Below are 13,373 nucleotides of genomic sequence, written 5' to 3' on the forward strand. Positions count from 1 at the left end.
AAAATCGACCGAGAAATAATTTAATATGGATTTGATTCTTCCCTACTTTGAATTTACGCCATAGACGCCCGTTTTTATCTCCTTGAATAGGGTTATCTTGTCGAACTTTTGAGCCAAATCCTGGGTCCGCCATCATCCATGGGTGTCAATACAACATTGAAATCAACGACGCACGAAACATCGATCTCGGCTAGATCGTGGTGATACCCTCTGTGCTGTAGTTCCTCGAGAAACTATTGTGCTTCAACGCTTGTAATTCTGCCTTTTGCTAACCCAACAGCGTTATGATCCTGTGCAACCTTTCCAGTGACCGTATACCGAACGAAAATCTCTTTCATCCAACGCATGCCCGCTCGAGGGAAAGCGTTAAATGAGGAAAATGATCGTAGACGAAAATCTTCAGATATTGGTAAGAAGGGTCGGAATAGATCGAAATAATGAATGACATGATAATATGCACTTTAGTTATTGGTGCCGATCGAAGGTACTGTAGAATGTCCTCGTGCTGTTTGAGGCTCTCCTGCAGCCCCGCTAACTGGTGATCTATGGCATTCCGCGGTGTTCCATCTTCGTTTTGCGTAACGTATTCGCACACGAGGTTCTTATCGCTGCAGCGAGTACAAATCGGACGCATATGGTCGCGCTGTCAAAGAGGATTTAGAGCATGATTCTACGTCTATGTATCGCCAACCAGACGATTTCAAAAACCACCAACAGAAACTTTTTTCGTACGACAGTTGTTACATGCAACCCTCACGCCAATTCGCCAATTCGCCTCTTCTTGGTTGATCGAGCAGGAAAAGGCTCGCGCTCATATTCTGGGGGAGCTGGCAGAATCGCTCGTGGGGTCCGCGAGATTACGATGGGGAAAGGATCGCTGAGTAATTCAGTAGCAGCGCAGATTTTGCTTTGGAAAGCGTAGTACAATTGAACAAACTAATACATACCCCCGCTTTCAGTTGAACTATAAGATGATGCGGCAGCCAAGTTTTGAATGAAAGTTTTGCGACAGTATGGTCGTGAGCTAATAATAGCTATGTTTATGTTTGTTATGGTAGAGCTATTGCATGTGGGCAAAGATTCCAGCGAATGAAATGCTAGCACCCCGCGGAGGGAGCTCCGCCATTGTTGGATTTGGCTCTGTGGCAACGGTTGGGTATCCTTCAGTGTTACTTCTATTCGACGCTTGATATGTCTTACAAGCCGAATATTCCTCTGATAGAGTCAGTCTCGATACGGGCAGGCAGACGGCCAAACATGTCAGTAGACGCGCTGTCGGCAACGCCGACTATTCGATGTCTGTGACTAATCAATCCTCCCAGCGACTGGAATGAGCCCAACATTTAGCAACTCGTCGAACACGCTAACGGAGAGGAAGAAGCCCTCGATCGAGCGGCTTGCACGCACAGCCTGTCAGCAGCGCAAGCCAAAGTAACTAAATAAAACAGATCGGTCGCTTCCATATAGTGTAATAGACAACGGCCAAGATGCGCCAATTGCTTACCGTGCTAGATTAATTATGTTTACAACGCCGCTGGGACAGACAAAACTACTGCTCAAACAAAAACTGACATATTTAACTAAATGTTACATGGAATAACGTAACGTGAAAGAGCCAATATAAGCTTATCTGCGATCATCAAGTTCGTCCATATGCTAGTAATATCACATCAAACTAGTAATAAATACTAGGAAAAGGATGATTTTACTTTGTTCTATTCTTGCAAGAGGGAATCATTCCTTCGATACAGGTTAGCAAGGTCTGATTCCGCTTAGTCATGTAGTTTAATTGGTACAGCATACTATAGATGCTAAATGAAATTAGATTACTGTTTTATATCATTATTGCTCTCCACTCCATACAAAAATAATCTCTAGAATAGTGAACGGGCCACCTGGTGACCGCTTTAATGCTCACCCTGTGCCTGTCAAACTGAAGCTGAGTTGGCAACAAGGCTTACTTACACAGCTCAGCTTCTTGGTTAGTGTGTATTAATAGAATTCTATGTAACGATCTTTACCATATTGAGCAAAGATTCCGGTAGAGCCAATCAAGTCAAGAGAAAGCCCTCCACCGTGCAAGCTGAATTTAGGAATCAGCAGCTCAATTGGACTATTCAGTTTCTAAACAAGAAATCTAAGTCTATTAGCTAGTATGCAGAGTTATATAAATACGCAAACAATGTCTAGGAAATAGGAAACATAATATATACAACATGCAAATTTTAAATTCTTCAGTCCAAAAAGCCAACTATTTAAAGGTCTTGCTTGACTATCTTTTAGCCGATTTTCACAATGGCTGTCTTGTGGCCGTTTGTGCTCGGCCTCTTTACGACAGTGTCCGCAATAGCTACTAGTTGTGATGCACTCCCCACAGTTGATTTGGGATATGAGCTTCATCAAGCTATCTCTTTTAATGTACGGTAGTCTTTCCAAGGCATATAAATATTTATACTAACGAGGGTATATAGGAGACTGGTCAATACTATAACTTCTCCAATATACGATATGCTAGGGATCCTAGTGGCGACTTGAGATTTGCAGCACCCAAGCTTCCCCTGCAAAATCGAACATCCGTGCAACGAGGCGAAACCGGCGTATCCTGCCCTCAAGCTTTTGCTATCTGGTATCTTTGCGGCTTAGCCCAACAGAGCGGGACAATCAAGTCGACGAAGGATTGTGGCCCATCACTTCTACCACCGCCCGACCCTGCTGAACGGGAGGATTGCCTTTTCTTGGATGTCATTGTGCCCAAATCCATATTCGATAACCGAAAAAGCAAACCGGCACCAGTCATGGTTTGGGTATACGGAGGAGGCTTCGCCTTTGGAAAGAAAGGGCGCGATGGCAACCCAGCAGGTCTCTTGGCACAGAGCCGGCAGGTCGACCCTGAAGGACGTGGTGTCATATATGTTCAATTCAATTACCGCGTAAGTAGAAGTGATAATCATTCCCATAAGCAAGTTTACTAAGGCAAAATCATCAGGGTGGCGCATTCGGCTTTCTCCAAGGCCCCAGCGTGCAAGCGAACGGAACTGCAAATGCAGGACTTCAAGACCAGCGTATGGCTTTAGAATGGGTGCAGCAGTATATACATAACTTTGGTGGTGATCCAAAACGTGTAACGGTCTTTGGTCAATCGGCTGGTGGGGGCTCCATCTTGCATCAAATCACAGCTCATGGAGGTTCTAATGGCCCCGCACCCTTTCAAAAGGCCATCATGCAATCCCCAGGATTTCCGCTCGTTGCATCTCGATATCAGCAAGAGAATTTGACTCAGCGATTTCTCCAGCACCTAAACGTATCGACTATTGCTGAGGCACGACAGCAACCCTACGAAGCCCTCTACGCTGCCAATGTAGCTATAGTGGCGGATTCCAACTACGGAACATTTACTTGGGCACCAACCCCAGATAATAGTTTTGTCCCAGGTCTTCCAGGAACGCTACTGTCTCAAGGCTTGTATGACAAAAGCGTCAAGATTATGACTGGCTTTAACTCTCACGAAACGTTATATTTTACATCGCCGAACAATACCGACAATGCTTTCTTTGTCAACAACCTTAAAACTACATTTTTGGGTATACAAGAATCCGTTCTCGACTATGTGTCAGAGGTTCTCTACCCTCCGACATTTAACACGACCCTGTATAGTGACTTCCTCTCACGTGCTGAACTGGCCCTTGCAGAAAGCGCATTCACTTGCAATACATATTACCTGCAAAAAGCCTTTCGACAATTCTCGTCTACATACGGATACAGATTTAGCATACCTCCTGGATATCACGGGGAAGATGTGCCATATACTTTTTATAATGGACCAAGTGGAGAAATCAATGCGTCAGTTGCAATTACTTTACAGCGACATTTAACGTCGTTTGCAATCAGGGGAAACCCGAATAGAGATGCCAAAGTTAGGATACCTGTCTACGGATCTGAGGGCTTAATTTTGGATTTGACACCAGAAGGTGAGCAAGTGATTAGTGATCCAAATCACAATGACCGATGTGACTGGTGGCAACAATCTCTTTATTACTAGACCTGTGTCTGTTCCTATACAACACATCACTTTTCTGATGCAAACGTTATACCTGCTTTGTCATGGCATGATATATGGTATAACCACCTTACTTAAACCTATGGGGGGTCATTCTGGTAAAATTCAGCCTGGGAGAGAAACAAACACGTATTTAATCTCAATTATTATTCAGATATTTTAGATACTTCGTCTTCATTCATAATAAAATTTGATCTGTTCTGAAAGAGCCTCTCTTCATAACACGATTAACTTACATATCACCCGTAGATGCCAGGCAGAGTTGATTCAAGACGGATAAAATTCTCCAATAAACCATGTCTCGCTTGATGAAAAGCTGGATTCCACTTTTTCCAAAGCAGATGCCATTGATAGGGCTAGCTGTATCCCCATTTGTTGCCCGATATAGCACAGTGTAGATGCAATCCACTCTCTCTGATCTTTGGGGGTTACCCTCAGCATTCCTGACAAAAAGAGTGGCCAGAAAAGGAGATAGCCCCCAGGTATTGGCAGCCCTCTGCTATCTTCAGAGCCTGTAGGGTCACCAGGATGGTAGGCGGAGTTCCGGTACAGCTTTAAATGATAAGGCACACTGTGGCAAACTTCATCAGCCATGGCCTTGAGAACTGTAAGAGAATGATGCAGCGTTTCTTTGTGTTCTGGAGAGCCGCATTTCACTATCGCAGCTATAATCGATTCGTGGATAAGCAGACGGACACAACGATAGCTATTCCACATTGATGCAATATAAAGATCTGGATATACGTCATACTGTAGCATATAGCCATTAATCTGGCAATTTGCTGACGGCAGGGAGTGGTAAGACTTGAAGGCCCAAGATATCGGCAAGGTTCGTCTCCAGTCTTCAAACATCATATCTAGAGGCAGTAGTATTGATGATAGAACTGTTGGGCAGGTAACCGATTTGCGCTTAATTTCAGCACGGGCAAACGCTAAGCGGCCATTGAGTTCAGAGAATCGATTCGAAGTTGGCTCAACTTCGCTGTTGGCGCCTTCTGTCCAGCTGGACCATTTCTGGAGAGGATGGGGTATTGGTTCCTGTAATTGGTGGCAAGTCATGGTCTATCAATCGTCAGATGTTGATAGGCAATAAGGCACAAGAGACACAGAGGGTGCATACAATGATCCTTCGTAATTGGACAAACAATCTTGCAGATGTTTTGCCACCGTTACGGAATTGCCCGGGCCCGCGAATGTCTATGCACCTGGCAGCTGCGATAATATGATTGCTAAATGACTTCATCGAGTCCATTTCAGCAGAGGCAATGACCTGGCAACATGTCAGCTGTACTTCAGTCCAAATGGGCATTGAAGATAAGCATTTCCCACTTCGAAAATGCTCATGAGCATGATAGCACCCAAAGTCTCATCTGAGCTCATCTGATTAGGGTCTATAAGATGATTCTGGAGTTGGCAGATTGCCGTTCCGTACAAGCCATACGCTTGAGCCTTCCATTCAGTCGAATTCCCAACGTTTGCCAAAGCAGCAAGGCCCGCAGCGGCTGTGATCGTCCTTAGTGGCTCTTTAGCCCTTGCCTGTTGGAGTAACCCTGGTATATACTCATGAATCCCCCTCGTTTGTACTGAAGGCAAGGGGCCACATGTATTGGATAATACATATTGGTGGATAAAAAATGCTATAGCGCGATCCTGCAATGGTGGTGACAAGTCGCGAATTCGGCTGGCTTCTGTTTTCTGCCCTCGAGCCTTCACCGAATGCTGCCTTTGTGAATTTCTCACGACGATCTCTGTTTGGTTCCGAAAGATGAATTCGGTTTGAGACAGTACTCCCGGGCAAGTCCATTTGGCCTTCTGACACTGAGAACAAGCTGGATGTGTCAAGTCACACTGCAAGATATATTAACTGCTTAGCTACAAGATTGCCAAGCAGCGTGTAATTATGACAACAAACCTTGATCTTTCTCAGTTTGCAGATGTCACAGCCTCTGCTTGGCCCATGTTTGACCATATCAGAGGGCTACTCAGCCTCGCGTATACCAAGCGGTACACAGAGACTTGGAAAGCGGATAATACTAGGATGTGGAACACCCAAACTTAGTATTGGCGGAAATTTCGGGCCCGTAATTATATCCCTATTAATATAGGCCTGTTTTTTTATACAAAGGACTGAATTGACAAAAGTTTAGGCGGGCTCCGGCTGCACCCTTTTTACATATACAGATGGCTAGGAACGTAAGTTTGCAGCTGAGCTGTTGTCCACTAGACCTCCGTGATTCCAGGCTGCGGGGATCATAGGGTGGAGTCTATGATGACAACGCCATGGCTGTGTTCTGTATTTGAACGCAGCTGATTGGCTGTGCCGGAATAGTTTCAGGTCTTGAACTAGCTCCAAACGCCTGTATAAAAATTAAAAATAAAAAACAAACCACCCCTTAATAAGACATAGTGGACATAGTTGACAGGTAACTAAATTAGTGATTACTCTTGAACACGATATATTTTGGCTGTTATATGCTTTTAGTAAACACAAAGCCAACTCCTTACCTTGGATATATAAAACATGCTGAGATAATAGACTGTTGTCTTGTGTTACATAGCCTTGCATTTCTCAATTTAAGCAGGCTAGTTATGAGCGAATCCAACATCCAACAGGGTGAACTTAATATACACCACTCTATCTTATATTTTCGTTGGGATACCACCTCTCCAGACCCCTTTGACATCCAACGTACAACCAATGTCCATTATGGGGCTACCTTTCACCATTAGCAAGTCAGCCCTTTTCCCATTTGTTAACTTGCCGCGATCTTCAAGACCAAACCGACGAGCTGTGACGGACGTTGCGCTCCGAAGGGCTTCAAGTGGTGTTAATCCGCAACGTTCAACGTAAAGACATAGCTCTTGGTGCAGAGATAGTCCTATCGCGGTCCCTGGAAAACCTGTTGCTGCATCTGTTCCTCTGAAGCCAAGTTAGTTAGCAGTCAAGTTCGCTCACACGTAACGCTCAGATACGCCCACTTACGCTACGATATCAATACCACCCTCGTGTAACATCCTAACTGTCTGATAGGAGTAATCGGATTTGCAGCTTTTCTTCGCCATCATCGCTCTGCCACAGTAACAAGCCTTGTCGTTATCATTCAAGACTTTACTAAACAGGGGGTGTCCTGCAAACTGCTCTGTATTTTCTGTTTCGCTCCCAGTGAGAGTAGCTGATACAACCAGCGTTGGGATGAGAAAGCTATTATTCTTTCGATACGCATTCAACAGCTCGTCTTTTGGTGCTTCATCGCAAAAGCTGTGTGCGAGCCCGTCTGTTCCAGCTGCTAAGATAGCCAAGGTATCCTTTTGCGTGAGTGCATGTGCGATAGTTATAAGTCCGTGACTATGTGCTGCTTGAATAAGTGCTTGCTGTAGATCGTAGCTTGGTAAGGGAAGAGGGTTTCCCAATAATCCCTCTCCGCTCTCGTGCATAAGCTTGATGAAACTTGACACCGTTATTAGTCAGATGTTTGCCCAGAATTGATGTCTACGTACTCTGCTCCCCGAGATTTCATGTCTATCACGAAGCCCTCTGCTTGATCAGGCGATTCTAACTCTGGCCATTTTGCGATTCTTTCCTCGGCCTTTTTTTGTCAGATTGAATCTCTTGGTTAAGGGTTGGATATATTTACAGCCTTCTTGTCATCCATTGTCGCCAATACGACGGGCCTTGGCCAACCACCTGGGATTGTGGCGGCGAAGCAGGCGCTTTTGATATCCGCAATATCTGTACGAGTCGCCGTCTCTCTTTTCAATTTTGCAAAATGGTCTGGCTCGTTAAACAAGTCAAGCACCGTCGTGACACCAAATTTCAGTGCCTGCGCTAGCTCGATACTCCCTTTATGGACATGGACGTGTGCGTCGATAAGACCTGGGAGAATTGTGTGGCCGGAGGCATCAACACACACGTCTGCTGAAGGAAGAGCTGAGGCATTAACTGGCCCAATTTCACTGATGAAGCCATCTTCAAGAAATATGTAGCCGTTTTCCGTAATTACTTCCTCGCCATCGAATATTCTTGCGTTAGTTATCAATGTAGAAGTTCCCATGTTGATGAAGTAGGGAGATTTGCTACTGTCTTTAGTCGATTTACCTACTTCATAGAAGTGTTACTTGATTCACTTTTATAGTTCTGGCCAGATCTTAAAAAAACACATGACTTTAAACCAGAATGCTACATTCCTGCATGAATGAAGACCCACTTTCAAAATATTCTTAGGGAGATGCAAGCACTTATTTGGTAAATCGCCGCTTGATAAAGAAGTTTATAAGCTTGATTACAAAAAGAGAGTCGAAATGTGTGGAGATAAAGCAGGGATAACAAAACAGGGTGGATAATTTCAGTCAATAACGATAGGTCTGGTCTTTTGCTCTTCGGCACTTATTTGGCAAATGAAGATGAATAGTCTTTCAACTCAGGCCGGTTAGCAATGCCTATCTCTTGAGAAACCATCCCGTCTGAATTGCAACTTTATCTTGCAAGACATTTCAGTCAATAAGATAATCTATAGTGTATCAACTCTGAATAGCGGATACAGTGCGGGCACAGCTTGCTCCCACATCGGTAGCTTGCTAATCAAGAAACAGATATCCGAATCACATCCCTATCCGAGCTCCACGTGATATTAAGTAACCCGCAGATTCTTGGGGGAGACTGATACTCTTGTGAAAAATTCGAATATTGCCACTGCGCTGAAATAGACCAGATAAATGTATTACTTTGAATAAAAATATAAGAGCGAGAAGAGTAAAGACAGAAATCCAACTCCATCTTGTATTGGGCGGATATAAAACGCATCCGAAATCTCATACTCATTGCTTAATTATCAAGATAACCTGAGCTTGACCACCGCCATTGTTATGACTAATCACTTCCGTGTGGCTCGAGAATGCTCGCCTGTTCATTATATGCCATATTCTACTTGTATCAACAACTTTGTGCTGCATGAAATCTGGGATTATTTTTCATCCGAAAATTTTTAGAAGGCGAGATAATTTGTTTCGAGTGACAATACCTGAAACTTGGCTGCGGTAGTGTGCTTTACAAAGAGAAATATAAGATGGTCAAACTGTCCAAAATTATATACAGGCTTGAGCTTCACTAGTCGTGCATCAAAATTTAGAGCCATCACCCAGCCTTCAGCGCGGACCGGAGTTTGTCAAGTGCGTTTAATTTATCTCAATTCTAGTTCCTCACTATCTCGAACAATGGCAATCATCGCCGTTGTGGGAGGTAGCGGCAACGTTGGCCGCACCATTGCCGAAGGCATACCTGCTACCGGAAAGCATGATGTCAAAATTCTCTCGAGAAGGATCAGTATTTATGGGATTTTTATACACATAGTATCCAATATGGCATTTTCTCATTCAACAACTCCTCTAATAGGCGGATGAAGTCAGAATTTACGGAATTTGATACAAAGAGGTGTGACTCTAGTAACTACCTCACCATTTAGGACGTTCATGTCTACGGTAACCATGCAGAACAATCCAGGGCGGTTGACGCAATGGAACTATATTGTCGACGTGGAAGGGATTAACCTGCGTCCTTACTACACTGCAAAGCGCGATATATTACTTTTCCGTTGGTCAAAAACGTTTTATTCGGACGGGTAAACTCCAATTGTAGATGTAACAGATGATGCTTGCCCTATCTTTAGCGTTGAAGTAATGAGCATTGCTCATAATTGTCTAATAGTTCCTAGGTTAAGATTGTTCATTAACTAACAACGCCCACTGTATAGTTCCTACTAGAATGAATACCTATGCAATGGAAATCCTCCGCAGTAGTTTTCCGATAAATTACCAAAAAACAATAGCTGGGTTATTTTGTTCAATAAAGACCCATATATACCCTAGCCGCAAGTAAACTTCCACCCACAAGGAAAAAACTGAGTAGGAACGAGAACTCTACACAGTTCGCAGTGGTACTAACCAGAAACGAAGGTGTCACTAATATATCAAATTAAAACGAATGACAGCGAATCTTTTTTCCCTTACTTTTTATAATTAAGACATGCATAATTCTCATTAGATAATAAGGCGAGAAAAGAGACTTTTCAAAATTACGTAACTGACTATGTTGGCCGCTCTTACCAGTAAGACAAGGGTCATGGTGGCGGTTGATAGGCATCGGCTCCCCGTAAGTGAATCGTTAGAGTGTGGATTAAAGCAGACTTTACGTCCAGAATATACCGTAAGCTAAGTAAATAGGCACTGTACACTAGCACCTGTTGAGGAAGACCCAGGAAAATTTTAATAACCTAGGTTGCAAGAAGTATAATACAAACGCCACAGCTTCGACTACTGGGATTTCATAAGAATAGGATTGACAGCTTCAAGGCTACCAGTATCAAGAGCAGAGGGCCAATGGTTGGCCACTGAATCCGCGTCAACTGGGCACACCAATAAGAAGAGGCAGAGAAATGAATAAAAACTCAATTTCAGCGTTATCGGCCAGATTGATATGGTCACCGAACCATGCAGCTTAAAACTAGATATACTCTAAATTAGATCTATCTAGATCTTAGGACGGCTAAAGAATAAGGTAAAAATTGCCGGCGTAGTGGCAGATACATTGGTTACCTTGGTCAACGCAGCTTTCGGCGAGAGCCGATAATGGAGACCCATGTTGAATAAATTCACTGTGGGTCCTTCTGGGGATTTTGCTTCGTAGCCTATGGTGTGGAGGCACCATAACATGGGTTCACAAGTTAATATAAAACTAGACCAACCCTAGCGACTTTCTTCAAACATGAAAATTTCTTCGCGCTGTCTTATCTTACTTTTATTTTCATTATGATATTTTTCCAGGGGGTATCTTTAATCACAGTTCCTCAAAGGGTACAACAGCTGCCATCAAAAACGGTGCATACCTCATACAATCGCACCCCTAAAAGATGCCATCGGGTAACCTAGCTGGAGAGCCCATTGCTGTCACTGATAATCCGCCCAACAGAAGTAGTGAAAACATAAATATCTCCAAATCGGCAACTTTTCTATCTATAAATGAAGAACCCGAATGGACGTTCGACAAAGGCTTCTTTCCATGGCTGCAGGTTCTGGGATCTTTCTTCCTCTTCTTCAACTCTTGGGGCGTCATAAACACTTGGGGCGCATACCAAACCTACTATGAACAGTACCTGCTCTCCGATATTTCACCCTCCTCGATTGCCTGGGTCGGATCTCTGCAATCATTCCTCTTAATGGTGATTGGGGTTGTTACAGGCCCGCTCTTCGACACAGGCGATTTTCACACTTTGCTCAGTTTTGGGGCATTCATGCTTACTTTTGGCTTGATGATGGCCAGTTTGACCAGCACGTTCTGGCAATTGATACTCACTCAAGGAATATGCGTTGGTTTAGGGGCTGGTTGTCTCCTTGTTCCTGCCATCGCCATTCTGCCTCAGTACTTCCGGCAGAATTTGGGCCTGGCCACCGGCCTTGCTGTCGCAGGAAGTAGTCTCGGCGGGGTAGTGTATCCAATCGCATTTGATCAATTGGAAAAGAAAGTTGGATTCCCCTGGGCCAATCGTGTCCTTGGTTTTCTCTGCTTCGGTACCGTTTGTTTCTCGCTAAGTATAATGCGAACCCGATTCAAGCAGAAACAAAAGCGAAGACTATACGACATCTCCGCATTCAAAGAGCCCGCCTACTGTTTATTCGCCGCTGCCATGTTCTTTGGGTACCTGGGATTCTATAATTTCCTGGTCTATGTGCAGTCTTATGCTATAGAACAGGGGCTCGGTACAAATCTTGGCTTTTATCTATTACCTATGCTGAATGGTGCCTCAGCTCTGGGCCGCATCTGTCCGAACATCATTGCTGATCATCTCGGTCCTACAAACGTGCTTACGCCTACTGTGGCTGTCACAGCTATTTTGGCTCTTGCTTGGATCAGAATTCATACAACATCAGGAATTATTATACTGGCCATCTTTTACGGGTTCTTCTCAGGAGGGTTGGTATCCCTGTCATCAGTTGTGGTGGCCAGCATTACCGCCAACAAGCGTGAAATGGGCACTCGAATGGGTCAGCTCTCCGCTGTTACGTCCATCGGAGTGCTGATTGGTACTCCTATCGGCGGTACGATACTGAACAACACGAACCAATATCTGGGTGTACAGCTCTTTACGGGTTGCTGTCTCATTGCATGCACAAGCCTCGTAGCCACTGTTCGGTTCGTTTGCTCGGGTCCAAAGCTTATCGCGAAGGTATAAGCTATTTATATAATACTCCTGCACGCTGTATCTTTATGCCAATTAGAGATATTGGATACATTTTCTAATGTCGAATTACAACGTGGATGTTGATATCGGAGTAAGCCTGATTGTACTACGATGTGGCTATTCCTGCTCGGATCGCATTTATCCCTTCGCTTACCGCATAGTCCTGGCTGTCTGAGCAATTAGCCCAGTTATGGACTCTCGTGAGTGCTTATAGATGATTCTCATCTCATTCGCCCGTTGTCTAATTGCCTAATTGAATCCCTCGCGGCGTGCAGCTTACGCGAGTCCCAAGAGGAAGATTCAATGTTCATAGCAATCATGAGTCACGCTTCGGAATCAATCTGCATCCGCTACCGATGCGCGGCACTTTCACATTAGTATCTTTTTTTTTTTGGCTGACAAGAAACAGAGGTTAGTAAGGCTTGCGCATAGAAATTCGGACAAGATGTCATGATGAGGCCTTTGTTTCATAGTAGATAATTTCACCGACTGCCCCTACAGTAGAAGCAATTAACATCCAGAGGGACCATATTAGTAGGAGTAGGATAGTTGAGAGGCACGATCATTGAGGGCCTAGCAACGTGTCGCGGGGTCTCAAAGCTCCCCTATGCCACCGCTATCCTGGGTGTGTTCAACCAGCTGTTAACGTTGAAGCCCTCCGATGAATGCGATGAATACGCGATGGGCAAATTGAATCAAGTGGAATGACGCACATAGCTTCAAGTTCCACAATATTGTAAGGTCAAGCCTGATACCAAATCGATCTCACAACTCGACTCTACCTAATTAAAACTGACTTTGCGCGAAACTCGGCTAACCAAGTATCCATAACGAGTAGGTAGAACAATTGTAAGAGCTCTGAGTTACTGCTTTCAGGTGAAGCCACAGATGGCCAAGGTCCAAGGAGCAGCGCTATTCAGCCACATTTGTAGGCGCTGATAATCGGTGGTTGGCACCTCGTGATGCATCCTAATAGTGTCTGCCCTTAATAGGACGGCATTCTTCAGTTTAAGTCACGAAATATAGCCTCAGGAAGCATGAGTCCCACTTCAAACACCACAATTGTTTGGAGAATACCGACGCTT

The 13,373-nt window shown here is 44.3% G+C and overlaps 4 protein-coding genes across 4 annotated transcripts; 2 read left to right on the forward strand and 2 right to left on the reverse strand.

Moving 5' to 3' along the window:
- The first annotated feature begins 2,339 nt into the window (after positions 1–2,339).
- GGI43DRAFT_416267 (Alpha/Beta hydrolase protein) lies at positions 2,340–4,265 on the forward strand. The gene has a single exon (XM_083207267.1). It carries the CDS (start codon positions 3,065–3,067, stop codon positions 4,037–4,039), a length of 975 nt encoding a protein of 324 aa, XP_083056399.1. The 5' UTR covers positions 2,340–3,064; the 3' UTR covers positions 4,040–4,265.
- A 59-nt stretch (positions 4,266–4,324) lies between these two features.
- On the reverse strand, positions 4,325–6,026 carry GGI43DRAFT_425707 (Zn(II)2Cys6 transcription factor domain-containing protein; the record flags this gene model as incomplete). Its single annotated transcript, XM_083208542.1, has 5 exons — positions 4,325–5,119; positions 5,178–5,327; positions 5,387–5,593; positions 5,846–5,905; positions 5,970–6,026. The coding sequence occupies 5 exons, from the start codon at positions 6,024–6,026 to the stop codon at positions 4,325–4,327; spliced, it is 1,269 nt and encodes a 422-aa protein (XP_083056400.1).
- Positions 6,027–6,496: 470 nt separating this feature from the next.
- GGI43DRAFT_416271 (amidohydrolase family protein) lies at positions 6,497–8,173 on the reverse strand. Its single transcript, XM_083207268.1, has 4 exons — positions 7,693–8,173; positions 7,556–7,644; positions 7,041–7,505; positions 6,497–6,977 (listed from the first exon to the last, which is right to left on the reverse strand). The coding sequence occupies exons 1-4, from the start codon at positions 8,107–8,109 to the stop codon at positions 6,698–6,700; spliced, it is 1,251 nt and encodes a 416-aa protein (XP_083056401.1). The 5' UTR covers positions 8,110–8,173; the 3' UTR covers positions 6,497–6,697.
- Positions 8,174–10,959: 2,786 nt separating this feature from the next.
- Positions 10,960–12,279, forward strand: GGI43DRAFT_387835 (MCT family MFS transporter; the record flags this gene model as incomplete). Its single annotated transcript, XM_083203992.1, has 1 exon — positions 10,960–12,279. The coding sequence occupies one exon, from the start codon at positions 10,960–10,962 to the stop codon at positions 12,277–12,279; it is 1,320 nt and encodes a 439-aa protein (XP_083056402.1).
- Positions 12,280–13,373: the final 1,094 nt, after the last annotated feature.

The sequence above is a fragment of the Trichoderma evansii genome (assembly GCF_050947405.1).
Source record: "Trichoderma evansii strain SZMC 28006 chromosome Unknown GGI43scaffold_27, whole genome shotgun sequence".
In the NCBI taxonomy this organism is placed as follows: Eukaryota; Fungi; Ascomycota; class Sordariomycetes; order Hypocreales; family Hypocreaceae; genus Trichoderma; species Trichoderma evansii.